Raw genomic sequence first — 27,843 nt, forward strand, 5'->3', positions numbered from 1 at the left:
TGTTTTCATGTAAGCATATCAGTAATGACCTTGACATTAGAATCATTTTTAAATGATTCCCATGATATTGCTGCTTTTGTCTTCAGTGGTCATGAACTAGCCATTACTCCTTGTAGGTGGATGGTACTGATCTGGTTGTTCTGCTGACTCCAGAAGGCAGTCCAATTTTAGGGCTCAATGGTACAAACTGGAATTCTGCTGAAGTGTGCTGGAAAGAAAGTGACTGCTCATGTAGTATTGTTGATGTGTCGTGTTCCCAGAGCTGGGGAACTGTCCTTTGTGTAACCTTAGTCCAAGGACACTCTGTTATCTTCACAGAATGCCAGTGCCACGGAGCAGGAACAGTGAGCGGAATGGGAGAGTGTGGGCAGGTAATGTGAGCTGATGGTTCAGAGGTATCGACACCAGTAGAATGTTACAGCAATGGCTTGTGGAGTTTCCGTGGGAGGACGTTAGTACCTCTGTTAATTGTGCAGAGCATGGGAATCTTTTTGGACCTTTTCAGATCCTCGCTACACTGCTTCATGTTATACAATGAGCCAGTTTTAAATCTTGAAGATTAGCGAATTCTGTAATTTTACCAAATTTTGTCATCTGGCTCACTGTTCTGCAGCAAGATGGTGACTGTCACTGCAAGTCCCATGTTGGTGGTGATTCCTGCGACACATGCGAAGATGGATATTTTGCTTTGGAAAAGAGCAATTACTTTGGATGTCAAGGTGAATACTTCCAGTGGATCCTGAGTAAGGCAAAAGTGTTGATGGACAAAGACTGTCAGGATAACCTTTCTCCTGAGTGCATTGTCTTCACGCAGACTTTCTGATGGGTTGGGACTGAAAAATTCTGTCCATGGAATTTGGCTAAATATTCACTTGAAACTAGTTTGGGCTAGTTTTGCAAATGGGACTGCTTCCTCTTCTCTTCTACCAGCATACTGTTGGTTTAATTATAAAAAACATAATTGGGATGGAGGGGCAGTCATCTGTTAATTTCGTAAATAACATCAAGACTTAGTAACTTTAAAGATATATCTTGTGTTATCAAAAAAGCTCACACCAGAATTTTAGAGATAATATCGTGTTAGATAACACAGTTGTAGGAGCAGTTGCCCCGCAATGCTCCTCATATATCTCGCACAGACTCTCGTTAGCACACACTGTTTATAGTAGCACGGTATTGCTAAATCATGTTTAGCTACTGGGCTGCTGGCCCCTTACATTCGACAACAGTGTTCGAGCTGGCCTCAAGTGCATCTCCAACTCACAAAGGGACTTTTGGGGGGACGTGGCATCTTAGTTTGGAAGGTTCCTACATATTTCAGACACCTGCTGGATATAAGATGTGGGAGGGAGACGAAGGTATGGGCTTACTGGTTTCCATTTCTTGTAGAGGGAGGGAAAGCGTCCAGCATGGAGAGGATTTCATGGGTAACTGCTACTGTTTCCTGACTTTTAGGGTGTCAGTGTGACATTGGTGGAGCGGTCACCCCCATGTGCAGTGGGCCCTCCGGCGTATGCCAGTGCCGAGAGCACATCGTGGGGAAGGCGTGCCAGCGGTGAGTCTTTGGGGAGGTTTCTTTCCGTATCGATGTTCTGGAAGACTCGCTCAGAGAGTCCTGTCTGTGCTGACAGTTCTGGTGAAGAGAGAGGCAGTCCTAAGGAGAGAGAGCAGATGAAGCTGTCCTGTCATTTTAAATCTGGATACTTTTGAGTCCAGTTACAGCGGGAAGTAAGATTGCCCTAAAAACTGTTCCACTTTGTAGGTCACAGAGCAGCCTCCCTGGAAAGTTCCCACAGGTACAAAAAGCCAGGTGGGCGAGACTAGAGCTAGATAAGAGGTGGGTTTCGTGGCCGAACCTCCATGTAGAAGTCACAGCATGAGGAGCCCAGCAGATAGGTGGGGGGCTCCTGGGCCAAAGAGATTCAGTTCCTGCTTCTCCCTTGGGACTCATGACTGAAGACGTGGAAAGGCTGGGTGTGTTACACTGGGGGAGGGGAAGGTAAGAAAACTTTAGAAGTGGGGCGAAGGCCCTCATCTCATGCAGAAGCAGATTAAAATGAGCTCTAGGAGCAAGGTAGCAAAGCGGAGACGGATCCCAGAGGGGCTCTCGCAAGTCTGGCAGCAGACTGTCCCTTTGTCTGTTATATTTAGCAATTTATATAGTTTTTTGAAACCATGATCCATCCATAGTTTTCCCTCAGTGGGGGGAAGAAAAAACTACTTGTGAATATTCTGACTTTTATTCATACACTAGAAGCTCTGTGAAATTCAACTTCTTCTAAATTTCAAGTATCTTCACCACTTCTGCATTATCAACAGATTAATAAAGAAATCTTTTATGTGGTTAAAGTAAATTGTCTACATTTAGTCTGACACTTCACTCCTTTCCCTCAATCTTTCCAATATTTGAATTCTAAAAGTCAGAGCTACCCAGCTGTGCCTTCTTCAGTCGTTTCTAAATGGTGGTCTCTGCTGTGCTGCGTAATAAGATGTACGTGAAGAAGGACTCGTCTGTAGATTTGTTTTCCTGTAGACGAGCAAGGCTCGCAATGGACCAGAATAACTTTGTAAATAGGTGCAGAAATATTTTCCACCTTCCTGTTGATAAAGTGAGCTTTTCCCCTACTTGACCAGCATATGTTCTTTCTCCTTCCAGCTATGTAGGGGATGGGCTAATTTTCAGATTGAAATAATGTAACTGAATAGGATTAAATTACCCACCCTGTGGCAAAAATATTGACTTTTTACATTACAACCAATACATATATATGAAATTTAGAACATGTCCCTTGATTTAGTGATCAATGATAACTGAACTAAAAGGGTAGCAAACCAGCAATGTATATGCCATAGCACCTTTTCTCCAGGTTGGTAAATTTTGCATCCTTTTGTACTAAATTCCTCCCAAATGTTTGTTTATGATATTATCTGAGAATTTTAGTTTTTCTGACAAGCTTAGAAAGTGTGCACATTCACTTTGTTTTCTAAATAATTTTTGTGATGATAAATACATGTTCATTGTAAAATTTGAATAAGTACATAAAAGTAAAAAGGCAAAGAAAAACCTTCATTCCACCACCTAAAGATAACTCCTTTTAATATTTTTTGTATTTTTTTCTGTGAAAAAATTTGTATTTGATGTTTCATATAATTTGTGTCAATTTCTTCACTTCATGTGATATCATGAGTATTTGCCATTATCATTAAATAGTCTTCAAAAACATTAATGGTTATAGAATATTTCATAATTTCTTTAATTATTTCATAATTGTATATTTATGTTGGTTCCAAGTTTTCACTATTGTAAACATTCTTTTATGTTAATTCTTTGACACTATATGTAAAATCATTCTTTAGTATATGTTCCTGGAAGTAGAATTAATGGGTCAATGGGTATGAAAATTTTTATGGATTTTTAAACTACCTCCAGAAAAATTGTAAGCTTTCCTAATTCTAATACAAGCTTGCCCTTTTATTTCCTTTGACTGACTGGTCTTTATGGCTTTAGATCCACTGACTGCTATTAGCTTGTGACTGGATTGTCAAAATGTGCCATTTTGAAGAACTTCAAGTAGTTTGAATATAAAATGTCACACAAGCTTTGGAATATTTATGATCCTTTTCCGTGACTGCCATTGCTGGACTCTTGAAAGGAATCCATTTATAGGCTTATAGTTTAAGAGAAAATAAGCCATGGAAAAGTCATTCTAGGGGCCAGCCTGGTGGCATAGTGGTTAAGTTTGCACGCTCCGCTTCGGCAGCCTGGGTTCGCAGGTTCAAATCCCAGGCGCGGACCGATGCACCACTCATCAAGCCATGTGTGGCGGCATACCATATACAAAGTAGAGGAACGTGGGCACAGATGTTAGCTCAAAGCCAATCTTCCTCACAGACATACACAAAAAAGTCATTCTAATGATCCAAATATATATATATATAGAAAATGTATCTGACTTGTAAACTTAGCATATGAAATATTTTATGGCGTGTTCACTATTGTATCTATGGTGCATAGCAACAGTGCTTATATTAATATGTGTGTAATGAGTGAATATGAATGAATGTATGAATGAATGAATGCATTCATAGTAATAACCTAATTTGACTTTGCTAAGTTGTTGGCAACCATTTAGAACATATTAAGAGATTGTGCTAAATGATTTTCTCATTTTGCTGTTTGGAATGAGTAGGTGTTGGGTGTGTTTTATGTGAATGTTTATGAGTAAAAGCAATAATTTAGGCAAAAGGCAGGGGGCTCTCTCATTTGTCCTTATCTAATGCACTCTGTCAGTTTGGTGGGAGTTCTTTCAACAGTAGCTGTTGGGATTAAAAGATATTCAGATTACCTACGAACCTAACTTGCCGTATCTATATTTATTTTTATTTATAAAAGACCCGAAGACAACTACTATTTCCCAGATTTGCATCACATGAAGTATGAGATTGAGGACGGCACTACACCTGATGGAAGAGAACTTCGGTTTGGATTTGATCCCCTAGAGTTTCCCGGGTTTAGCTGGAGAGGGTACGCTCAGATGACCTCGGTACAGGTACGTGGCCGGTAGGAAACAGCTTCATGGCAGAGTAGCCCATATACTTCACCCACAGCACTCTCAGTGAGTCCTCAAAAAAGGTGAACGGACCCCAGAGCTGATTCCAGGTTTCTTTTTCTCCAGGGTATGCATGGCGCTCGCGTAGCGTTGGGTTTAACTAATAATCATATATATCAATTTCACAGTTTATTGTTACTTTACTTTGGTCACCAAATCAGAAAATGGAGAGGTTAAAGAAAAATGATGTTTCTCTCTGGAGACTTTTTATAAGAAGAAGTTTCCCAAGCAAGATTAGGCTACATTTTAACATGAGAGATATTTTTCTTTAAAGCCATTTGTAGAGAATAAAAAAGAGATGACTTAACTCCAGTAAAGCTGATATTGCTAATTTTGACCGATGCCTTTTTCTTTTTTTTTTTTTTTTTTGCTTTTTTAAACTCTGAATTACTATATGAATAGAAACTGAGATAAATGAGGAGTTTTAGTTAATGCTATTTAACTTTTCTTTCCCAAGTTTCTCCTTTCCTTCATTCTTCTCTATTGTATCCATCTTTCTTGGCTGTGTATTGGAATAATTAAGGAATTTACATGTTATCTGTTGACCTTTAGAACTTACACAATATTTATAACTAAAAATGTCTGCATAGTCATTGAGTAGTTTTGTTCTCAGAATTTCTCTTTGAGGTTGGTCTCTTCAAGCTGTGTCTCTCAGTGGAGAAATTCAGAATAAAATAGGCAAACTGATGACCATGGTGATCCAGTATTCATCCTTAGCAGACCCAGGACTAGTACTTGCTGCTTCTGTCTCAGTCAGCCCTTGGTCAGTTAGTTCTCTTGGACCCTCCACTGATTGTAATGCTGCTTCTTACCTGGCCAGAGTCCCCATCCAGGCTGCCTTTCCCAAACAGTATCTCAGATCTTAAGACACCTCCCTGTTTTCTCTTTCTCTCCAAATACAGCAATTCAGTTTCTTTAGTTCCCTCATCTTACTTCATAATTCAGAAAAAAGCAGTGGATTCCGTTGAGTCGTAATAGGATATGAATGACTGAGAGCCCAGTCAAGATATATACCTTCTCACAGGTGTTTATAGTTTGCAGGAATAGCTGGCTGACACAAAGGAATGAATTTCTAATGATGGATTTTCTGTACATATTTTTAGTCAGAGGACCTTGATGATGTCCCTTGAATCACTACTTACTTTGCTCTGCTTCTAATACATTTTTGCATTTTTATTTTCCAACTGGGAACTAACACTTAAAGGTGAATGCAGTCAAATTGAGAGGCTTCAGTGTGGGTCAGCTGGCAGCTTCTGCTCCCAGAACAAGGGATCCTACCCAAAGTCAGTATTTATTGTCACAGATGTCTCATTCAACAAAAGTCCCCTTCATTTTAACCCAAGTTGCTGGGGGAGAGACTAAAAGAACCACTGATTTGGAAATTTCCAAGGTTCATGAACTTTTCTTGGGCCACAGCTGAATCACATATGTACTCTGCAGTACATATGAGTACTCTCAGAGTTAAAATAGTCTACTACTGAACTCTCAGAGTTCAGTACTCTCAGAATTAACATAGTCTACTCTTTCCTTCAAGACCATGGTTCGGCAATACTTACAGAGAATTGTGTGAGCACTGGGGCCTAGGGACCAACAGCCCCTGCCCCCCAAAGGAAGAAGCCCACATTCTTCTTGGATAGGGATTGAGATCAACTTCATATGACTTTGCAGGCATATTTTAGTTACATCCAGATTTTGTCACTAATGTGCTTGGAGTCTATAACCTTTCCTTGGCCAGCATCGGTTTCTGGAACCATTTAGAATTTTATGTGTGAAGTGAACTCTGAAGTGGTGAGTTGGAAAAACTCAACTTTTTCCTCCCTATGCAGGGAAAAATACGGTTATTTCCTCCTTCTCTGCGTGTTTCTTCCTTGTGAGTCTCCTTTACTACTCACACAACACACTTCACTTCTGGCCACCAAATATGTGGAGGTTTTTCCCCACACCAAGCAATTCTCTGCAACAACAGCCAGGTGTCCTACAATTTACCTCAGTTCTAACACCGTGTACCCAGGGATAGCATCAGACCCCACAGGTTAAGGGCTCAGTGCCACAAGACTGCTCCCTCCCACACACACACACTTCAGAGGCCAATCACAAGCCCAGGTTGTCACCCGTGCTTCTGACCAACTGGCTATAGATTGGAAGTTCCCACAACCTCATCCTTGGGTTCGATTATCTTTGCTAGAGCTGCTCACAGAACTCAGGGAAACACTTTTTTACATTTACCAGTTTATTAAAGGATATGATAAAGGACACAGATGAACAGCCAGATGAAGAGATGTACAGGGCTAGTTCTGGGAGGATCCTGAGTATAGGAGCTTCTGTCCCTGTGGAGTTGGAGTGTGTCCCCTCCTGGTACATGGATGTGTTCGCCAACCTAGAAGCTTTCCAAACTCTGTACTTTTGGGATATTATGGAGGCGTCATCAGGGACGCATGATCAATTATTAACTCTGTTTCCAGCCCCTCTCTCCTCTCTGGAGGATAGGGGTAGAACTGAAAATTCCAAGCTTCTAATCATGGCCTGGTCTTTCTGGTGACCAGCCCCCATCCAAGAGCCCACTCAGGGTCACCCCAATAGAACAAAAGATACTCTTCGTGCTCTTATAACTTAGGAATTTGACAGGGTTTTAAGAGCTTCGTGTCGGGAATGGGGCCAAAGACAAATGTTAGAACAAGAGATGCTGCTAGTGGTCCCATTACTTAGGAAATTACAAGGATTTCCAGAGCTCTGTGCCAGGAACCGGGGGCAGAGACCAATATGTATTTTCTATTATCTCCCAAATGGTCTCTCTATTGGGGTGGTGGTGTTAAATAATACATTTTCCTTTCCTTCTCTTCCATCTTTTTATTTCTCCCAGCTAGTGGTGGTTGTCTCAGTCACTGTGGCTTTCCCTAAACTAGTCCATCTAATATTCCGCTCTGTCTGCCTGATTACAACAGAGGATCTCAGTTGCTGAGGGAGTGTATTTTCACTGTAACTTTAATTGTAAGTAATTTTAATGTATCGTTAGGCCTGCCTAATTCCATCTTCCACAGAGTTAGTTACTTGGCGCTTGTTGAGTGGGTGTAAATGTGTGTGTATTTGTCTGTGTGTTTGTGTGTGTGTATACACTACAAGCCCAGTAGTGAAACTTGAATAAAGTCACTATTTGGCTGGCATTTCTTTTAACCAGTTGTCTCTTCTATACTTGACGGCTTTTTGGGTTTTTTCAGAATGAAGTAAGGATGATGTTGAGTGTGGGGAAGTCAAGTCTCTCCTTGTTCCATGTTATTCTGAGATATATTAGCCCTGGAGCTGAAGCAGTGTCTGGCCATGTAACTATTTATCCATCCTGGGCTAAAGCAGGTCAGTAAATTTTCACGCCTCTTTTGGATTGAGAAATGATTAATTAGTGGGACGTTTTCTCTAATTTTCACAAAGTTGACCTGCTTGGAAAATGTTAGGCTGATACGTGGTCTGATCAGGACAGTTCTCTAGATGCCCTGTCATTTGCTACCCTTTCAATCTCTAACATTCTGCTTATCTAAATTTTGCTATTAAATTGATCATTAACTGTCATTTAAAAAAATCGATATAACAACCTGTGTCCCCTGGCTGAACCCTGTGGGTTATGGTATCACCACAGGGCAAAGCTAATTTGTAATGCATTCATGGTAGAGTGGGTGTCACCTTTGCAGTGTTATTTGATAGATCTTGGCCTACTGCCCTAAATTCTCCCATTGTTTCAGGCAAACCGAATAGTTCAAGGAGAAATGGGTGAGGATAGGAATTTTTAGGATGAATGCTGTAAAGCATGAGGCCCAAGAGAGCTCCAGAAAGGAACATGCCAACCTCATTCAGGGGTGAGGGATTCCTGAAAGCAGAGGAGAAGCACAGTCAGAGGGCAGATCTCACCACAGTCAGAGGCCTGGAAGTCTGTTCTCTAAGGAGCTAGGGCTTCTACCAGTCCTGGAAACAGATTCCAGGAAGCACTGAGACTCCCAAAAGGATACAAAATGGCACCAATGGAAGTCTAATTTAGGGTAGAAATTTAAGCATCTTTGTTTGGCATTCACAGCAGAGTCAGACTTGGGGGAAGAAATGACGTTGCCAAGTTGTGTCAGCCAAACTTGTGAGGCTGGAGGTTGATTAAATAATAACCTATAGGAAGAACTAGTAAGACTAGTAAACTGGTTTAACTTTATCATTTACAGACTACTTTAGCATCCATTTCCTTACATGATAAGAGCTTTGTGAACTGGAGAGGGTTGAAGAGGAAACAGAACTGAGAGGCATAGTAAATTGCCTAAGCACATTGCTGGTCTTTGTAGACAAGTCTGTCTTCAGACCCCAGATTCTTTCCACTGCCTCCTAGGTGACAATCTCATCAGAAGTTTGCCCTCGAACAGTTGGAATACAGTTTGGTTGTTTTCTCATCCTCTGGGGCAGCTTTCCTAAGCCCCTGCCTCTGAGTCAGGAGCCCTGGTTGTGTATTCCTGTAGTAACCTATGCCTCCTCCCCAGTACCACTGTCCACACTGTACCATATTCTCCTGTTTTCTGGTCTGTAACCTCTCACCTCCCCTGTCTCCAGTATCAGGGAGCAAAGGCCATGCTGGCTGTGTTCGCTGCCTCATCCCCAGTACCTGAGTCCAGGCCTGACACATAGTGGGCCCCATAGATGGGTGTAGAACAAGAGAGTGGATGCAAGGATTTGGAGTAAACATTTCTTCTGAAGAAAAAGTTTCAATTAGACTCAGATGCAACAGTTTTGTTTGTTTATGAACCTTCTACAGAAGGTCCTCTATTTGTTTAATGCAGAAGAAAACACATTGCAGCCTGAAAATAAACAAACAGAAAACAAAACTTTTTCTTATTGCAAAATGAATAGAATAGAAATTAAAATTTCTTCAATAGAAATTAAAAATTTTTAATTACATATAAATAAAAGGGAAAAAAATTTAATATCTAATGTAATATATTGAACACTTACTATGTGCAAAGAACTTTTCTAAGCAGTTTACATGTGTTAATATACTTAATCGTCTAACAAATTAAAACATTACTTACAATCCCAGCATAGCCACTGCTAACATCTTATCAACATCCTTCTAGTCTATTTTATATATATGCATGTGCATTCATACGATTTCTTAAAATAAGATCAATAAATCTGATGAGGACATGTGATCAGTAAACCATCTTAAACTTTTTCAGATGTAAACTGAATGTTCAAAACTGAATATGTAAAATCATAACATTGACTGCTAGAAAAATGCCCTAAGCAATTCCTTTTATTTCTGATAGGTGCTGCTCAAAGCAAAGAGATCATCTTCCTGCCGAGTAAGGAGCCAGCCTTTGTCACCGTCCCTGGAAATGGTTTTGCAGACGCATTCTCAATTGTGCCAGGGACATGGATTGCTTGTATTAAGGCAGAGAGAGTCCTCCTGGTAAGAGATAGTTCTGAGTGGAGATTCTTCCCGGCTTAGAGATGGTCCCCTCCACAGCAACCATCAGTGACCATAAGATATCAAAATCATAGCTGGTTCCCTTTTAGACACAGGAACCTATGGTGACAGTTGCCCTCACGTGACATAATGACCTAGGAACCACCTTAAAATATCTTTTATATTCTTCTAGCCAGCTTCTCACAGGCAAAAAAACCCACAAAAAACAAATTATAACTCATAATGACTCGAAGTTATGAAAATAAATGCAAAACCTTAATGAGCGTATGTCCCAGCCTTTCAAACATTTCTTTGGGATTTTTCATCGTGAATCAGAAGTGCGTCTAAAAACATCAGCCTCTTTGGGAATTATGCAGAACGAATCAGAAGAAGCTAGAGGAAGAGAAGATCCTAAAATCAGTGAAGTTCTTGGTGGTGGAAGGAGCAGGAAGAGCCTGGACGAGCCAGTGCTTCTCTGTGACACTCCTCCTGCCTTCCTCTGCCTTGAACATAGGCAATAGTCTCACCAAACAGATGGCTGTGGACAATGAACTCTTCATCAAGGAAGAGGCTGTGCCCATGAACACGAGAGAATAGCCAGAGAAGCCATGGGGAGTTGAAGGGATGGAAACCACTATCTGAGAGACCCCTTTTTGATGTCTGCTTTAGCTTATAGCAAGGTCTTTCAAAATAAAGTCTTTGACAATACTTGGTTTCTTGCGCTCAGAGCGGAAAATGTAAAGCTTTTCCTTCTGGCACAACCCGTTTGATTGCTAGCAAATCTTAGGCAAGTCCCATAAGTCCAAGTCTGCCTCAGTTGCTTCTTCCATATAATAGGGTCAATGCTTATCCTTACAGGTCCTTTCCAAATCTGGGATCTTACAGAGAAAATGTGAAGATTTATGTTGTTCATTCAGTTGTTCATTCATGCATCTTCTTGGTAGAAAGCTTCGTTGCTTTAAAAAAGTTTAAGAATGTTTCACGGATGTTAAAAATGAGGAAGAGGAAAATTCCATTGAGGCCAATAATGGGTACAAAGTTAGACTAATGGAAAGAAAAAGTTCAGTGTAAATGTTACTACATAGGCATGGAAGATGCTTCATGACATTTAGTCACTGCAATTGGGTAGTAATTCATATGCATACTTCCGTATTATGACCTTGTTTTTGCTAAAAATATTTTATTGAGCACCTGTTATCAACCTTTACTGTTTTAGGATCTGTGGGACCATAAAGTAATGAGGAGATGTGGTCCCAACCTAAGGAAGCTTATTAATAGAACAATAACCACTTTAAAATTAAAACTCACTCAGGTAGTAAGAGCACTGAGGTGGACCACTGAGCCTCTACCTTTCCCCTCCCATTCATTTCTCCTCTTCTGCAGTAGAGAGAAATTGAGGGCTGTGAAGAGAGAAGAAGCCTTATGGCCTGTGTATGAATCTCTCACAGTTGTGGCAAACATTCCCTCCCTCCTTCCCTCCGCAGAGAGGTGGTGATGCCAGGATTGCCGGGAAGCTGTCAAACCATCCACGTGTCAGAAGCCCGGAGCTCTGCTCTTTCCTGAAGAGCTGCTTAGCTGAATTGACGTTGTGGGCTTCCTTTGGCACACCCAGTGGAACATGTTCTTCCTCTCGTATCCTAGGCCAGGCAGTGGGCCAGTTTCAGCCTACGATTCACCAAGATCACAAAACATCACTTTTTATACCAAACCAGGCGAGCATTGCTCTGGTGTGGGAATAAAAAGCCATAATACATGATCTACAACTCAATGTTCTGTGCTGATGAAGGCAACCAGTATTTCAAAGGAACACTTTATCAATTTACAGTTTATTATTATCTTTATTTTTGAATTTATAAATAACCCAGAAGAGACAGTAAAATTTCCCGAGATTTGAAAATAAAAACATTCACCCCAAGGTGCTTATCTTCAATGCTGAAAGCACCTGTGATGAGTTGTTTTGTGTGTTCTGTGAGTCAAGGGCAGAACAAAGTAGTTGAGGTGGAGAGTTTAACTAGCAAGCTTCCCCTGGCTATTATTAACTCAGCTAGTATGTTTGGTTATTTTATTACTAAAGTAGGGCCACCGCCAGAGTGAGTAATTGTCCTTTTGGTCTTGATTTTCTAGGACTATCTGGTGCTGCTCCCCAGGGACTATTATGAGGCACCTTCGCTGCAGCTGCCAGTCACAGAGCCGTGTGCGGATGCAGGACCTCCCCAAGAGAAGTTAGTATGGGTGGCAGGTGCACCATCCAGGTCCTCTCACTCAGGAGCCTTTGGTGCAAGGATTCACGATAGGCCTCAGGGTCACAACTGCAGCAGGATGCTCTGCATAATTACTTAATTGTGGTTTTTCTCTGTGGCAGTCCACTGGCTTTCACGTAAGAATCACAAAGCACTTTGCACACTGTAGCTGGCCCTTAAGAGTGACTTCCACCCTCTAGCATGTGGAAATGCTGATGCATGCTCAAATAATGCCCTCGAGGTCATGCATCTGGTAAGGGGAAGAGCTTAAGATAGAATCTGGGGTTGTGGATCTTTATTTCTTCCTTAATTTACCACCCAATTCCTGTAGTCGGCACTTAGTAAAAGTTTTTGAAGAATGATGAATGAATGGAATGGATAAGAGTCCTTGGGGATGCTCTGTGTTATGTTCTCAGTTATAACTGTTGTATTTTGTTGTTGTTGTTGAAGTTGCTTGCTTTACCAGCATTTGCCAGTGACCCGATTCCCCTGTGCCCTGGCTTGTGAGGCCAGATACTTCCTGCTTGATGGGGAGCCAAGACCCTTGGCAGTGAGGCAGCCCACCCCCGCACACCCAGTCATGGCGGACCTCAGCGGGAGAGAGGTGGGGCAGCCTTTTATTTACTGTCAAAGCTATTACTACCTCCCCATCTGTGTCTGCTGAAAACCCTTGGCCGAAGTACCTTCTCAAATTCAGGGGAACCTGGAAGAATTCCTCAGAGGTGTTAATTAAAGGTGCACTGAGTTTTCTGATTCAGCTTAGAGCTGGGTGGTACACCACACTCAGCCGGGGTGAGGTTAGTCTTTAAGCACTTTCTAGACATGGCAGGGAACATGGGCAATCACAGAATCCTTTCCTTTTGATTCCCTGGACTTATAAGGGGGCATCCTGTTCTTCCTGATTCAGGGCAAAATCTCTATAAAAGGCCTCCAGACAGCTTACCCTAAAAGGATGCAACCCTTACTGACTGTTCAGCTCCTTAGGCTAAGCAGTTTGTAACAGCTGAATTCCTTGAGCTCAGAATCTGGAACTGCTACACCCCACGGCGCCTCCCTCATGGCTTAGAGGACAGGTTACCACAGGTCTTGGCATTACTTTTTTTCCAGGAGTTCTTTGAACCTCAAAACAACTTAGAACTATACTAATTTAAAATTTGATTTTAGAAGTACTATATAACAACCAATCAATAAGAACATACAACACAACAGCTCCAAATGAAGACACTGAAGAAAAGCTTCCTCCACTATATTTCCATTCCTTTTCCATTCCATTTGTACTTTGAGAAAAAGGTTCATTTGGGGGATTAAATGTGTAGAATGAAAAAATATATGGTATTAATTCTCACTGAACATTTAGATGTGTACCTGTTTGTAAACTACGTTCCTAATGTGTTCATGGTAGCAGTTAGAGGATTTTAAGGATATTTCTTAAGTTTAGTCTTTATTTCATTTTATTTTATTAGAATTTTTATTTTACAAAAAAATATATACTTGTAACAGGTAAGACATACAGATATGCGTAAAGAAAAACAAAGTGATCTTACTTCCACTCTATTCTAGTATTAACAGTGTGCTGTATCCCTGCCTACCCATGCTGGGCATGTGTATACACACATAGGTATGTGCACATACATACCTATGTGTGCATATACACATATACAGATACACGTGTATGTGTTCCGCAGACAGCAGGGAGGTACAGTTGAGACAGACTAATCTTCAGGAAATGACGCCAATGATTCATCAGGAGGTGTCCTTGCCTCTGACTTAGCCCAAAGCCACAGCACTGAGCTATTATATTGGCATGATGCATAAAACTAAGCCCTGGGCTGTCCAGTTTTATTTAACAGTCTTTTTTACTGTTTTATCTGAATGCTTACAGACTTGCATTGTCTAATAGAGTAGCCACTAGCCCCATGTGGCTATATAAACTTAAATTAAACTTAGGTAAAGCTAAAAATTCAGTTCTTCAGTTTAGTAGCCACATTTCAAGTGCTCAGTAATCACATATGTCTAGGGGCCGTCCTATGGGACAGCAGAGATTATAGAATATTTTTGCCATCACAGAAAGTTCTATTGGACAGCACTGTAATAGGTCATTGTGCTAAAATTCAGAGACTAATGGAGTTGGAAGAGGTCTTAGAAATTATCTGATTTCCCTTCCTGTGAAAGAATTCTTTCTACATGATCCTTGTTAGATATTCATTTAGCCTCTTTTGAATACTTAAATTGATGGGAGACTCAGTTCTTCTAGAGGTAGCTCATCCCATTTTTAAATATACCATAATTATTAGAAAGTCCTTTTTTATATTAAGCCAAAATCTGGTTCATTATAATGTCTAACTTTTGGTCATCTCCTGGAGCAGTGCAGGGTAATCCTTCCTCCATTTTGGAAACTATGTGTAGTGTGGTGGTTAAGGAGTGATTCTGGAGTAAATCTGCTTGGGTTCATGTCTTGGGTCACCATTAACTAGCTGTGAAGTCTTCCTGGGCCTGAATTTGCTGCTATACAAAATGGGGATAAGAATAGTAGCTACCTCATTGGTACTAGTAAATTAAGATAATCCACGTGGGACTCGTTGGGGTTCCCAGCACACAGTCGTCGCTCAAGTAATTATTAGCCATATTGCTGGTGTGTATTATAGTCAGAATTCTGGGCTGAAAGGAAGAGCGACCTACTAAATCTAGCTCATGTGAAGGAGTATTTTTTCCCCCGGAGATGTCTGGCAGGATTCCAAGGGCAGGAACTGAGTGCATTCAGGTCTCCCAGAAATCTTTGAGGGACAGAGCTACCTGGCTCTAACATAGGCCTCCCCTTCTCTCTGTGTGTCTGTCTGTTCACCTCTCCTTCTGAGTGGCCTCCTTTGCTTCCTCATTGCTGTTTACCTCACACACATGCCATGAAGGCTGCTCTGGTCCCATTTCTTTGTTACCTCCTCACTCCAGCACTCACTGCCACTTGAGTCTCCCTTCTCTATTCTCTCTGAGAAAGAGAATCTGGCCAGTTCATCTTTTTAAGTCAGCCCCACCTGTTGTATACCAGGCAAGCCTCTGTCTCTTGTCAATAAATACATAGCTAGAATTTTTTATATTTCAATTTGAGCATCTCTGTTTTACAATATGACTTCAATCCATTTATATTTATTGTGATTACTGACATATTTCAACTTATTTTTACCATCTTATTTACTTTGTTTACTAGCTTTTTATATACCTTTTATTTTTTATCATTTCCTGACTTCTGTTAGAGACAGTTTTCTCTATTTCCCTGCTTGTTTGGTAGGTATATTTTGTTTTCCAGTTTTTTAGGGGTTACTCTTAACGTTTTAACAAGTATCTTTCTTAAATATCAAATATATTAAATATCAAATTTATTTTATTTATCCATTTAGTACTCAGGGTACACTTTCAGGATGAAGATTTATGTCTTTCATCCTGGGAAATTCTCAGATATTATCTCTTCAAATATTATTTTGAGGCCATTCCTTACATTCTTCTTTTCTGGAAGTCAGACTGGATGAATGTTGGAGCCTCTCAATCTACCTCCAAACTGCTCTTTCATATTTTATATCTCTTTGGCTCTTGTTGGGTGAATTCCTAAGACTCTTCTAGAATACGTGAATGTTTTATTTCACTATCACCAGTTTAGATTTTATCCAGTGTATTAATTAATTCAGTTTAATTTATACTTTTAATCTCAAAGATTTCTAATTGGCTTTTTCTCATACTTATTTTTATTGTTTTCTGCCAATTTTTGTTTTCTAACTTGTTTACTTTTTAGAGAGGTTACTCCATTTATCTTTTTGAGTATCTTAATGCTCTTGGAGCAGGTATATTTCAGAAATCAGAATTTTTTTGATTCTGAATCAAAATCAAATCAGAATTTTTGATTTGAAGCCCCAAAGCCCCCCAGTGAATGGTTGTATATCCTACTTGTAAGTCCTTTTGGTTCTTCTATGTGAGCTGCTGCCACAGCATGGCAACTGACAGACAGGTGGTGTGGTTCTGTGACCGGGAAACGAACCCAGGCTGTCAAAGCAGTGAGAGTGGCGAACTTTAACCATTAGACCATCAGGGCTGGCTCAAATCAGAATTTTTAAGATTTTAAAAAGATAAAATGGTATGTGGGCACACACACACACACACACACACACACACTCACATACACACACACAGTCTCCACTGGGGTCCTGGGCAACACCCTATAATGAAACAGGTTAATATTTCTCCAATGAAAAGCATGAGTAGGCACTCCAAGGGAGAGATAGAAAGACTATATACATAGACTTCTATCAGTTCAAGTCAGATTTTGCTACCAAGTGATGACTGGTTAGGTTAGGTTAGGTTTTGCCACCAAACAAGTTACAAAAAATATTTCCTTTTTAGAGTTTGGGGATTTCAGATTAGGGACCAATATACTTATTTTAAAGTCTTTGTCAGACTATTCCATAAAGTTCATCTCATCGGGAGTAAACTCATCTTCTAACTGATGATATTGTTGCCTGTCTATCTTAAAATTAGATTTCTTTATGTTTTGAAGGCTTATTTTGTTTGCAGGTGTATTGGCTTATTTTGAATGAGAGGTTTTTATCTTTCCCTTTTTCTCTACACCTATCTCAGCTTATTAGTTTTGCAATGTCTTACCTGGTACTTTGGAGCCTTAGCCCAGAACCAGGCATTATAATATGCCACCTCTATTGTTGTGATGCTAAGGATAGCACAGATTCAGACACTGAGCCAGTGGGTGGCTTAACTCAGTTCTTGGTCATGAGGCTGCATCTTTGATCTTTGATTCCCAAATTCCACAGCTTTTTATAAAGCTAAAACCCAAGTGGCAGATTGTCAGCAATTTTTTTTCAGCTTTTCATGAGTTGAGAGAACCCTCATCCTTGACTTCAAAAAATGAGCCTGACTCTCATCACTCTAGTGGCCCGTGTTTGTTATCCAGTCACAGAACCACACCACCTATCTGTCAGTTGCCATGCTGTGGCAGCAGCTCACACAGAAGAACTAGAAGAACTTACAACTAAAATATACAACCATGCACTGGGGCTTTGGGGAGGAAAAAAAAATGAGGAAGATTAGCAACAGTTGTTGGCTCAGGGCAAATCTTTTCCTGCCAAAAAAAAAAGAAAAAATGAGCCTGGATCTGGCTGCTGTCTCATATGGAGCATCTTCAGTTGTATTTACTCTACATGAGCTGAATTGCTGACCAAAACAGCCTGCTTCCAGACCTGGAAGACAGCAGGCCTGTGACTTCAGCCTCAGTGCCAATTCGAATTTTTCTTTTACTTTTTACTATTCCATCATCTGTTTACTTCTAATCCCAAATATATTTTTTTTGTTTTCCTTTTAAAACATTTTATTTATAGTTGCTGTCTTTTGGAGCAGAAGGGGTACAGCAAACGTGAATTCACTGTGCCATCTGAACTGGAAGTCACCCTCACATTTTAAAAATGCTAAATTCTATCCTATTTTTATTAAAACTGTACCTCCCCCTCCCACTATCCTTCAGTGACTGCTCCCTAACTCTTCTCCCCTTCACAACCAAACTTCTCCAAAGACCTGTTTACACTCACTATTTCTAATTCTTTACCTTCCACTCACACTTCAACCCACACCAGTCTGGCTTTCACCTCTCACTTTATTATAATAATAATAACAATTATTATTATTATTATTTTTGTTATTATTTTGGAAAGGTTTCCAATGACATCCTTGTCACTAAATCCAATGGATATTTTTCAGTACTCATCTACTCATCTATTTAACTTGTCAGCAGCTTTCAATGCCTGTTGAATACTCCTTCCATTTGAAAACACTCTCTTACCTTATTTTCCATAGTTTATGAGTAGTATGGTTCTCTTCCTTCCTCTCTGGCTGCTTCCTCAAAATATCATGCACAGGCTCATCCTCCTCTGTCTAGCCATTAAATGTGGGAATTCGTCAAGGTTCGGTCTTAGCTCTTCTATATTCCTCCCTAGGCAGTCTCATCCATGCCTTTTGTGTTAGATACCAACTCTACACAGATAACTCCCAAACTGGTATGTTCAGTCATACCTCTCCTTTTATATGCAGAGTTTCATAGCCAACTTCCTTCTTGAAATTACCTTTTGAATGTCTCAAAGAGCTCTCAAATTCCATTTTAGTGTACTCTGCCAAAGTAAATGGTACCACCATTCATCTAACTGTATAAACCAGAATTCTTAGGGTCATCCATAACTTCTCCCATATCTCTCCCACCAAAGCCATCCTATCCCCAAGTCTGCTTCCCAAACTTTTCTTCAATATCTCCATTTATCTTCATCTATCTTTCTTGTCCAATACACCATCATCTTTTATGAGGATCTCTGCAGTAGCTTCCTAATTAGCTCACCCACATCAGCTCTTGCCCATTGCATCTCCCAATCCATTCTCCACACTATAGTCAGCATACTCATTTTGATAGAAATATCTAATCATCACTCATCTTCTCACCCCACCCTCACACATACACAATTGGAACATTACAATAACATCTCATTGCTCTTAGGATAGAAGCAAAATTTTTAGTGGCCTACACGGCTACCCTTCTTACTTCCCAATTTTATCATACCTCCTCTTGCTCTCTGCTCCTCGCCACTGTGGTCTGCCTTCAGTCTCTTGGACCTACATAATATGCTACCCTACAGCACTGTATGTCATAGGGTAGCCTCCTTCTGCAGGTCGTTCCCTTTGCCTGAATGCTCTTTCCTCCCCTCGTGTCCTGATCATCTCTCCCTTGTCCTCCAGCGCTCAGCTAAGCTGTTCCTTCTTCAGGGAAATCTTCCCCTCCCCGCTCATCTCCCTGACTAGCTCAGGCACCCCCTTACACGTTCCCATAGCACCTCTTCAGAGCATTTGTCATATATATAATTTCACATTGTATTTCTCTAATTATCTAATTATTTGATTAAAGTCTGTCTGAGAGCAGAGACCAGATCTGTCTTGTTTCTCATTGTATTCCCATGACCTTGCTGGTGGGCTGGCATAGAGTAGGTGTTTAATAGGTATATATTGACCAACTCATTTTGAATCCCCATTTTGACATCAGACATTGTTAGTTATCCCTCTTAGCTTTGTGTGAGCAGCAGATTTGAGAAACTCATCTTTTATGTCTTTATCTTGAAACACCGATAATGAGGTGAGGGCAATTCTGTGCCATAAAAGTGGAGAGATTCCTCCAAGTTAACATTGGTTCCATTGAAGTTCCCTTTTTTAAAGATAAATAACTCAAACAGCAAACAGTAAAGTTCCTGTTTGCCATCTTCTGTCTTTTATCTGAGTTTCTCAAAACCCACTTTTATCATCAAATGTATTTTAAACCTTTCCAGTAAGTCTTACAAAAATCAGTCCACAGGACTCAGAGTGGAAAGAGTAATAGAATTTATAATAGAGTGCTATGATAGAACTGGCAGCCAATAATAACTTCTGGGAAAAACTCAATACGTCATTGGCCTGTATGTGTTTTGTGGTGGGGTAAAGACAGACATCTCCCTTGTTTGGAGATGCCCAGAGAAATGCTAGTAATAACCTCCCCACACGGACCAATGGCAGTGCCATACTTCACTCTATAACCCAGAGTGGAAAAGTGGTGTGGATAATCCACATTTTTTTCCCTGAGTGAAGTCTTTCTATTATTTAAGTGATAGAAAAATCACTGTGGAAAATAGCAGTTGTGTGGTTCAGAGCTGCACAGAAGGAACGGTACACGTGAATTTCCTAAAGGCAAGGGGCAGGAAGATTTTAATTAAGTGTGGTAAAGCTTGGCTGGGCCTGAGCTTATGGGCTAAAGTGGGTTGGGTTAAACTGCTAAGGAAGGTAGTTCCAATACTGGCTCAGGCATTAAATATGCCCACACTTTGACCCAGCAATTCTGCTTCTAGGAATCTTATAGAAATGCTAGCATAAGGATATATATATATATACATGTAAGGATGATCATACAGCACTGTATGTTGTAGGGAAAATTAGAGACAACCTAAGTTTCCATCATTAGGGGATTAAATTATTTTACATTCATATATGGAATGGTAGGCAGTCATTAGAAAAATGAGGTATATCTGCATGTACTAATATAGACACATGAAATACTGTTGACTAAAAAAACCAAGTCATAGCAAAAAGCAATAATCACAATTATATTCACTGCAGGTTATATAGTGCTTCCAACATGCCAAATACAGTTCTAAGAACTCTTCACATGTTAATTCATTTAATTCTTATAATAATCGTAAGAGGTGGGTACTATTATTATCCTCATTTTTACACAGGAGGATGCTGTGTTAAGTAACTTGGATACAGATGTTAAGTAACTTGCTCAAGATCATGCAGCTAGAGGCAGGATGACTCCATACTGCAACGTCCTAACCAATAGGCAATGTCAGGGGCAGGCATACTTTTTCTGTAAAGGGCTAGACAGTAAATATGTTTGGCTTTGTGGGCCATATGGTCTCTGTTGCAGCTCCTCAGCTCTGCCGTGATGGTGCAAAAGCATCCATGATTGCCTACAATGATCACCGTTTTTCTTAAAAGAAAAAAAAACTACATGTGTGCATTTTCAGGCATAGAAATGGATTGGAAGTATGAAAACCAAGGTATTATTAGTCATTATCCCAGGAGCTGGGTGTGTGTGTCACTTTATAATATTTCCATCTAAATAATTTAAAGTTTCTTGTTTAAAGAATAAAGAGCTTCAAGGCATACTTCCATTCTTCTTATCTCCCATTGGAAATTCCTTTTTACTTCAAGTTTTGGAGTGTCTTTTGCCTTGAGAAAGAAGGCAAATATATAGGTAGAAGGAGTAGAAGCCCCTATAAGTGGGGTTGCCAGATGTACAGATGTAGAAAATAAAAATATGGGATGCCCCATTAAATTTGAATTTCAGAGAATCAATCAATAATTATGTGAGCATCCTGTATTTATCTGGCATCCTCACCTATAGGGCCACATTTCTTACTATGATGACATAAGACTATTACCAAGTTTCTGCTCAGCCTTATTTTCACCGTTTCCTGTGTAAATGCATCCAGTACATTTCACATCTGTCTGCTCCGGCTCTCTGACAGGTGGAACTGCGCCTGCGACTGCGGGTCCCACAGGTTGGCCACTACGTGGTCGTGCTCGAGTATGCCACAGAAGTAGACCAGCTGTCTGTGGTTGATGTGCACCTGGAGAGCTCGAGGTCTGTCCTGGCAGGCCAGGTGAACATCTACAGCTGCAAGTACAGGTAATCAGTCCTGCCCCGGGGGGTGCCTCTGTCACTGAACAATCAGGCAGTCTGCTTTGAGAACTTTGGTTATTATCTGGATTAGAAAGTTGTTTCCTTTTTGAGGCCGTCAATTTAGGAATAAATTAGCTAGTTGTTTTACCCGTAAAATGACTTTATTCCAGAACAACCAAAAGAATTGCAATTTGGGATATGCAGGCTATGGCAGACCATAAACAAATCCAGAGAAACAAAGGAAGGGGCTTGCTTTTATAGAGGAAAAAGGGGAGTTGGGTGGGGCTCTAATAAACAGAGAGTCCATTGGAGGAAACTGGATGTCCAAAGTTTAGAGGCTTCTCGTTGGTTGGGTTGCTACAGTCTCTCACTGGCTGGGCTGTAGCCAGGCAGGGAGAGAAATCTTCCTTCCTCCTGCTGGGGTAGTAAAGTAGTTACGCTTTGTTGGAGATGCAAGCATAGGTCTCTTCCTGAGAGCTCCCCCTACAGGCCTTCCTGACTCCAATTTATTTGAGGTTTCTTTTATTAATTCCACAAGGCCAGTCTTAAAAACAAGCAGGTGACTAGCTGTGTGATCCAATGTCACCCCCAATGTGGGTACTGGGAGGCTTCTCTGTGGGCTGTGTCTTGAAAATGTTGCATTTTCTTGAAAAGCTGTTATGTCTGTTATGTCCTACTTACCATTTTGGCTCAGATTCACATGAAGCAGCACCACCTTTATTTTATTCTCCGTCACCCCTGTGTGGGGCAATGAACTCAGTGCTCTCACCTCCAACGCTGTGTAGAGTACATGGATGCATGGCATAGGGAAAAAGACTCGTTCTCTGTCACACCTGCCTTCACAACATGCCCTTCAGAACTGGGGATAATTAATGTTTGATGATCATCAGGTGAAAAATAATTTGACAAAAGATTTTAAAATTCACCCTGATGGAGTTCATCTCTTCTAAGAGCTCTGACAAGGATTTATTAAAAATTGTTTTCTTTGCATAATATTTCAAAATATATGCAAATGTTCAGAGTATGCTTTAATTAAAGAATCAGTGTCAGGAGTGTTTCCACATGACATTAATTGTATAATAAATGGCATTGGAAGTCAGAGTGTCTTGAGACAGCAGGTAGAGAATGGCAATGAGCCCACCCAGTTCTTGGCCAAGGCCTTGAACATTTTCCTCTACTTTCATGTTGCTTTTTGTCAAACCCAAGATGACCTGAAGTAGCTGGACATTTTCCCTGTTTTGCAAATAAAAGAACTCATGAAAGAATTACTTTTAGTGGTTTAGAATGGAAACTTTTATGAGACTTGATGAAATGGTTATTGAATTAACATCACACTTCAGCAGCTCTAAAAAGAAACTGTGAAAGCTTCTTTTAAAAATCTTATAAAAAAGTCTAATCTGCTCTTATCTCTAGCGTGATGATAAAAAAAAAAAAGCAAAGAATATAATTGCATTTGGATTTTTAATAGGAGCACCAGATGGGCCATAAAAAGTTTCCCAGAATGTTCTGTCATTATCTGAAAATTATAGTGTCGTCTTATAGATGAGGTCAGCAACCACTGGAATGTACACTCCCAGATGGGTGGGTCACCTTGCCACCTGAGTCCTGGAGACTGTCGGCCACAGGGCCTGGGGCAGGGCTTCTCCATATCCTGTCCATCCAAGTCCACTCTCCAGTTCAGCTCTCTGACTCCTTGCACCTTTCAGATCACATGGCTTGATCCCTACTCCGCAGGATACAAAGCAGAGATGGCTAAGGGAATGGGAGGAAGCATTCAGAATGACCCTGGTGACTCTCTGAATCATTTAGAAGAACCTGAGAATATCTATGCCAAGCAGAGGAGTGATTTCAAAACAAAAGAAAGAAAGAGCACCCCTCTGGGATTCCATTAGCCATAAGCATTGCTTCATGGCCTTTGTCTGAATGGCATTTTAGGGGGTAGAACTGCATGACATTCTTCAGATCATTTTGGCTCTGGACATGACACCACCAAAGTTCTCCTTTACCAGTCTCTGTCCTTAAGAATTCCAGGACAGTATTGTGTTAGACTAGGAATCATTTTCAGTGTATTTAACCACTCCCAGGAAAGTCCCATGCTGTTTTTTCACTTGTCTAAAATATTTCCTTTTTCTCTACTTTGGCTGTCATGTGAACAAGCAAAAATGAACAGGCTACAAGTACTGGAGTCCAATAATAAGTGCAATTGGAAAATATTTGACCCATAAAAACCTATTTCAAATGACAGGCCCTTTCAACATTGCAGCTTCTGCTGCTGAGGTTTGAACCTTTCCCAGCATTTCTCAAGTGAGTTCTCTGTTATTAAAAAATAGTATCTCACCAGAAAAGTAGTGGTGCTAGTAAGAAGACCACTTTTCATAATACTGCTGTGATACATCTGATCTCCCCTCCATAAGAGGTGATCGTTAATGCTTAAATCAATCCAGTTATTACTGTCAGTCTATTCTTAGTAAGAATTTCATAGCGCATAAGGATAAAACTAAATCTAAGCGAATCACTTAGTATATTTAACTCCCAGGATTATGCCTGAAGCCAAAATGAATGCATTTTAATTGACACACACATTCACACACCCACACACATGCACAAAAGGGAAAAGAAAACAACTATTTATTCAGTTTCTAATATATGTACAAAGTGTGCTTGGCTCTTTATACACTGTCTCATTTTAATCCTCACCAAAAAAGTCATTGCATAAATTATTTCAAATATTTCCCAGAGATGGTCATTTTCTTTTGGTATGTCTCTAGTTCTAAATTATATCAACAGACAGAAAAGTTGCTACAGAGTATCAAGTCAGAAAACTCATCAAAAAATACTTCCTTTATGGGTTTTACCACTAGAGTGTATTCTTTGGTTCAAAACTGTGACCTTTTCGATGTTCCTGAACTCTATATTTCACCTGATGGGGTGGAAAGAAGGAGCACCAGTGGTAGAAATGAGGAAAGAAGAATGAGGAGGAACAGACCAAGCTTCCAAAGGCCAACTCCAGGTTTCTCATGATTGGTATAAGGCCAGCCGCACTTATTGATGTGGTGTAGGATGGTTGTTGTGAGGCCACTGGGCAACTTTAATTGCCAGCAGTACCAAGGATATTGGTGAATTTCCAAGAAGGTCGTGCCTTAGAGATCAGACATGACTGACCTTGGGGCTCTTTCTTCCAATGACTAAACCCAAGTCATTCCGTAAAGCCGAGTGGAAACAGTGAGCAAGGCCTTTAGCTCTGAGAGGTGCAGCTCAGACCACAGTGGGAAGGTTCTTTTTCCCATAGGGATTGGGGGCTGCATAACTTTCCTTAAACTCACCATGCAGGAAAATTCACTACTGGCCACCGGTTATAAATAAGAGAAACCGAAAAGCGATCAGCCACCCCATAGGGAGGCGCAAAGTGAGGGAGCCCAGGGGAGTTAGGCTAAGAAACCTCTGTTCCCTCTTGCAGCGTCCTCTGCCGGAGTGCTGTGACTGATGGCAGGAGGCGCATCCCCGTGTATGAGCTGTTAGCGGATGCAGACGTTCAGCTCAAAGCACGTACGGCCAGGTTCCTTCTGGTATGCTTCCGTTTTGCCCGTTAAATTTTAGAAGCATTTTGTTGATATCTAGGTTTTTTAAAAGCTTATTAAAATTTTGGCTGGGTTTGCATTACATCTATAAAATTAAGCTGTGGCGACTTGCCGGTTTTATGATATTTATTCTTCTCAGCTAGAAATCTGTTTTTCCTCTTCATTTGTTTGCACCTTTTCTATAGTGCCCAGTAACATTTAGTCATCAGATTTGAACACATCTCACAATTAATTTTCATTAATTTTTATTCATTGTTACTATTATGAATGAAATATCTTTTGTTATTATATTTCCTAGTTTATTATTGCTGGCATATAGAAATGCCATTAGTTACTGTTTATTTTCTTGCCCATTTTACTATTTTATTATATCTATTAGCTTCTTAGCAAATTCCTTCAGAATTTTCGAGGTTGTAATCACCTGGTGTTTTTTTTTCTAGATTATTGTTACTCTATTTCAAAAGAGTATTATTCAGTTAATTAGATATATACTATTAAGAATTAAAATGCCAAGTTTGGCAGATTGAATACCCTTCATGCCCATGCCCAGCTTTTTAATAGCACAACTTAAATATTGAGAATTATGGTAAACAGAGGCAGTGGGATCTGAGCGAGGAAGGGGTGGCCAAATTTACAGTAAATATCTCAGGGAACATAAGATTATCTAAGTATAAAGCAGCTTCCTGTTACTGCTAATATTAAGCATGTATCACACCCTGGGGAATACCAGACAGCCTTTCTAGTGTGTTTTAAATATTTGTCCTTGAAAGCAGTAAGAGCTTTGAGCTTTCTCTTAAGAAGTACCTGGAATTCAGTTTTAAAAAATTATTATATAAATTATATGCTAATTTAAGACTTTCTTTTAAAAATTACGACTCTCTCTTTAAACATAGCTATCCAAGTGAATCTTAACCTCTTCATCTTTGGAAATTATCATGGGGCTGAATCTTCATCTTTTAAGCATAAATTTGCCCTTTTGAAATAGTCAAATGTCATTTGTAGTCAAGGCTGACTGGAATATAGGCTCCAACGGCAGGGGTATCGTCCATCTCAGTCTTGCAGGATCCCCCAGTCTCAGTGTCTGGCATATAGCAGATGTTCAATAAAAGTTTTTGTTGTTGTTACTGAATCCCTTTGTGATCAAGCTGGTAATACAGTTTTGATTTGAAATATACTGGTATGTTAATGACTAAGTTTCTTGTGTGACTCAAAAACTAGCTCTAGAGACAGTTCCTTCGGCAAAGTCCAAATGTGCCTGAGATATGAGTCGTCCTCTATTATGTCCTCTATTGTGGAGGGTTATTCGTAGCAGGATCAGGCCTTGCTCTGAACAGCAGCTCCCTGACTGCTCACCACATCCCCCCTCTGCCTGCCAAGGGATCTGAAGAGCCAGCATCCACCCAGGGCAGAGAGAAAAAACAGGCACCAGAAGTCACTGACAAAGAGTAGTTTTCAAACTTACTTTGATTTTGTTTATTTATATTATTATTCCAAGAGAAACTTAGTCAGTGATCTGGTATAACTGTAAAAATGATTTGTTGCACATAATGATGCCATAGGGAGTGCCATCCTGCAATTTTTACTACTTTAAAAAATAACACTTATAATTTCTCTGGATGAATTCTTTACTTAACAGCTTCTTTTAAAGAGGATGTTTGACCATACTTTGCTCTTCTGATAACTGCAGTGTACCTTTTTGCATTGTATTTGCTCAACAGCATCAGATTTGTATCGTACCCATTGAAGAATTTTCAACTGAGTATTTGAGACCTCAAGTCAAATGCATTGCCAGTTATGGGCGATTTGTTAATCAAAGGTAATGTGTTTCCTTCCTTTCTCCCTTGTTATTCTCTGAGTAATACTGTAATGCTTGCAAGGCTACAACTTTATACTTAACTTCAGAAGTGATCATAGGCCAGGGTGGTGAAGGCTAGTGATGGATTAAAAAAAAACCAACTAAATCATTTACCCCAGCAATCTTTCCATAATTCCGTAATAACAGGAAACTGACACAGAAGCAACTGGGGGAAATGGTTAAGCTTTGCCCTTGAGGGCAGTTATTCTGAGTTCTATTCCAAGCCCTCCCAAAGACTAACTTTGTTCCAATCCTTTAATCTGTCTGTCTGAGGTTCTTCATTTTAAAAAACCATGAAAATAATGACCTACCTCATAACTATGTTATGAAAATGAGCTAACCAAGGATCATTGGGGTTTGGGGAGGGTTATTTTGATGTAGATTCAAAAATAATTTATAGACACAGTCATGAAATTTTGTGCATACGGTTAGGAACGCAGAAACTACCAAGACAATGAAATCTGGCTGTGCCTAAAAGAAATGATGTGTATTTGTTCTCTTTATTTTTATATAGTTTTATGTCAACATTTATGTTGAGATGTGAATAATAATGTTTCATTGCTTTGTTCTCTTTATTTTTATATAGTTTTATGTCAACATTTATGTTGAGAGGTGAATAATAATGTTTCATTGCATTGATCTCATTTAGCAATGAATTTTAGTTCTAGAAAGGGAAGTTTCAATAACTTTCTATCTAGCTTACTTTCCTTCAAAATTAAGATTTTCTTTCTGTTTTAGCTCATTGTATTGAGCAGGCAGCTGGAATACACTTGACCAATTGACTGCACTAAGTGTCTTTGTATAAAGATTTCCACAGTCCTATGATTCTCTCGAGACTGGATTGTTTGATGCTCTCACGGTCGTATGTTCAGAGTCTGTATCTTCATCAAT

General features: G+C 40.0%; 1 protein-coding gene across 1 annotated transcript in view; it reads left to right on the top strand.

The window, feature by feature from the left end:
• Window positions 1–27,843, top strand: part of LAMA3 (laminin subunit alpha 3) — a 242,944-nt gene that overhangs the window by 110,289 nt on the left and 104,812 nt on the right. Inside the window, exons 16-26 of the mRNA XM_058556902.1 lie at window positions 319–371; window positions 614–719; window positions 1,456–1,555; window positions 4,394–4,550; window positions 7,826–7,958; window positions 9,899–10,041; window positions 12,163–12,260; window positions 12,729–12,882; window positions 21,365–21,525; window positions 24,977–25,085; window positions 26,816–26,913. Coding sequence (XP_058412885.1) covers window positions 319–371; window positions 614–719; window positions 1,456–1,555; window positions 4,394–4,550; window positions 7,826–7,958; window positions 9,899–10,041; window positions 12,163–12,260; window positions 12,729–12,882; window positions 21,365–21,525; window positions 24,977–25,085; window positions 26,816–26,913 — 1,312 coding nt within the window. The remainder of the gene's footprint in view (window positions 1–318; window positions 372–613; window positions 720–1,455; window positions 1,556–4,393; window positions 4,551–7,825; window positions 7,959–9,898; window positions 10,042–12,162; window positions 12,261–12,728; window positions 12,883–21,364; window positions 21,526–24,976; window positions 25,086–26,815; window positions 26,914–27,843) is intronic.

Source organism: Diceros bicornis, chromosome 16 (genome assembly GCF_020826845.1).
Source record: "Diceros bicornis minor isolate mBicDic1 chromosome 16, mDicBic1.mat.cur, whole genome shotgun sequence".
Taxonomy (NCBI): domain Eukaryota; kingdom Metazoa; phylum Chordata; class Mammalia; order Perissodactyla; family Rhinocerotidae; genus Diceros; species Diceros bicornis.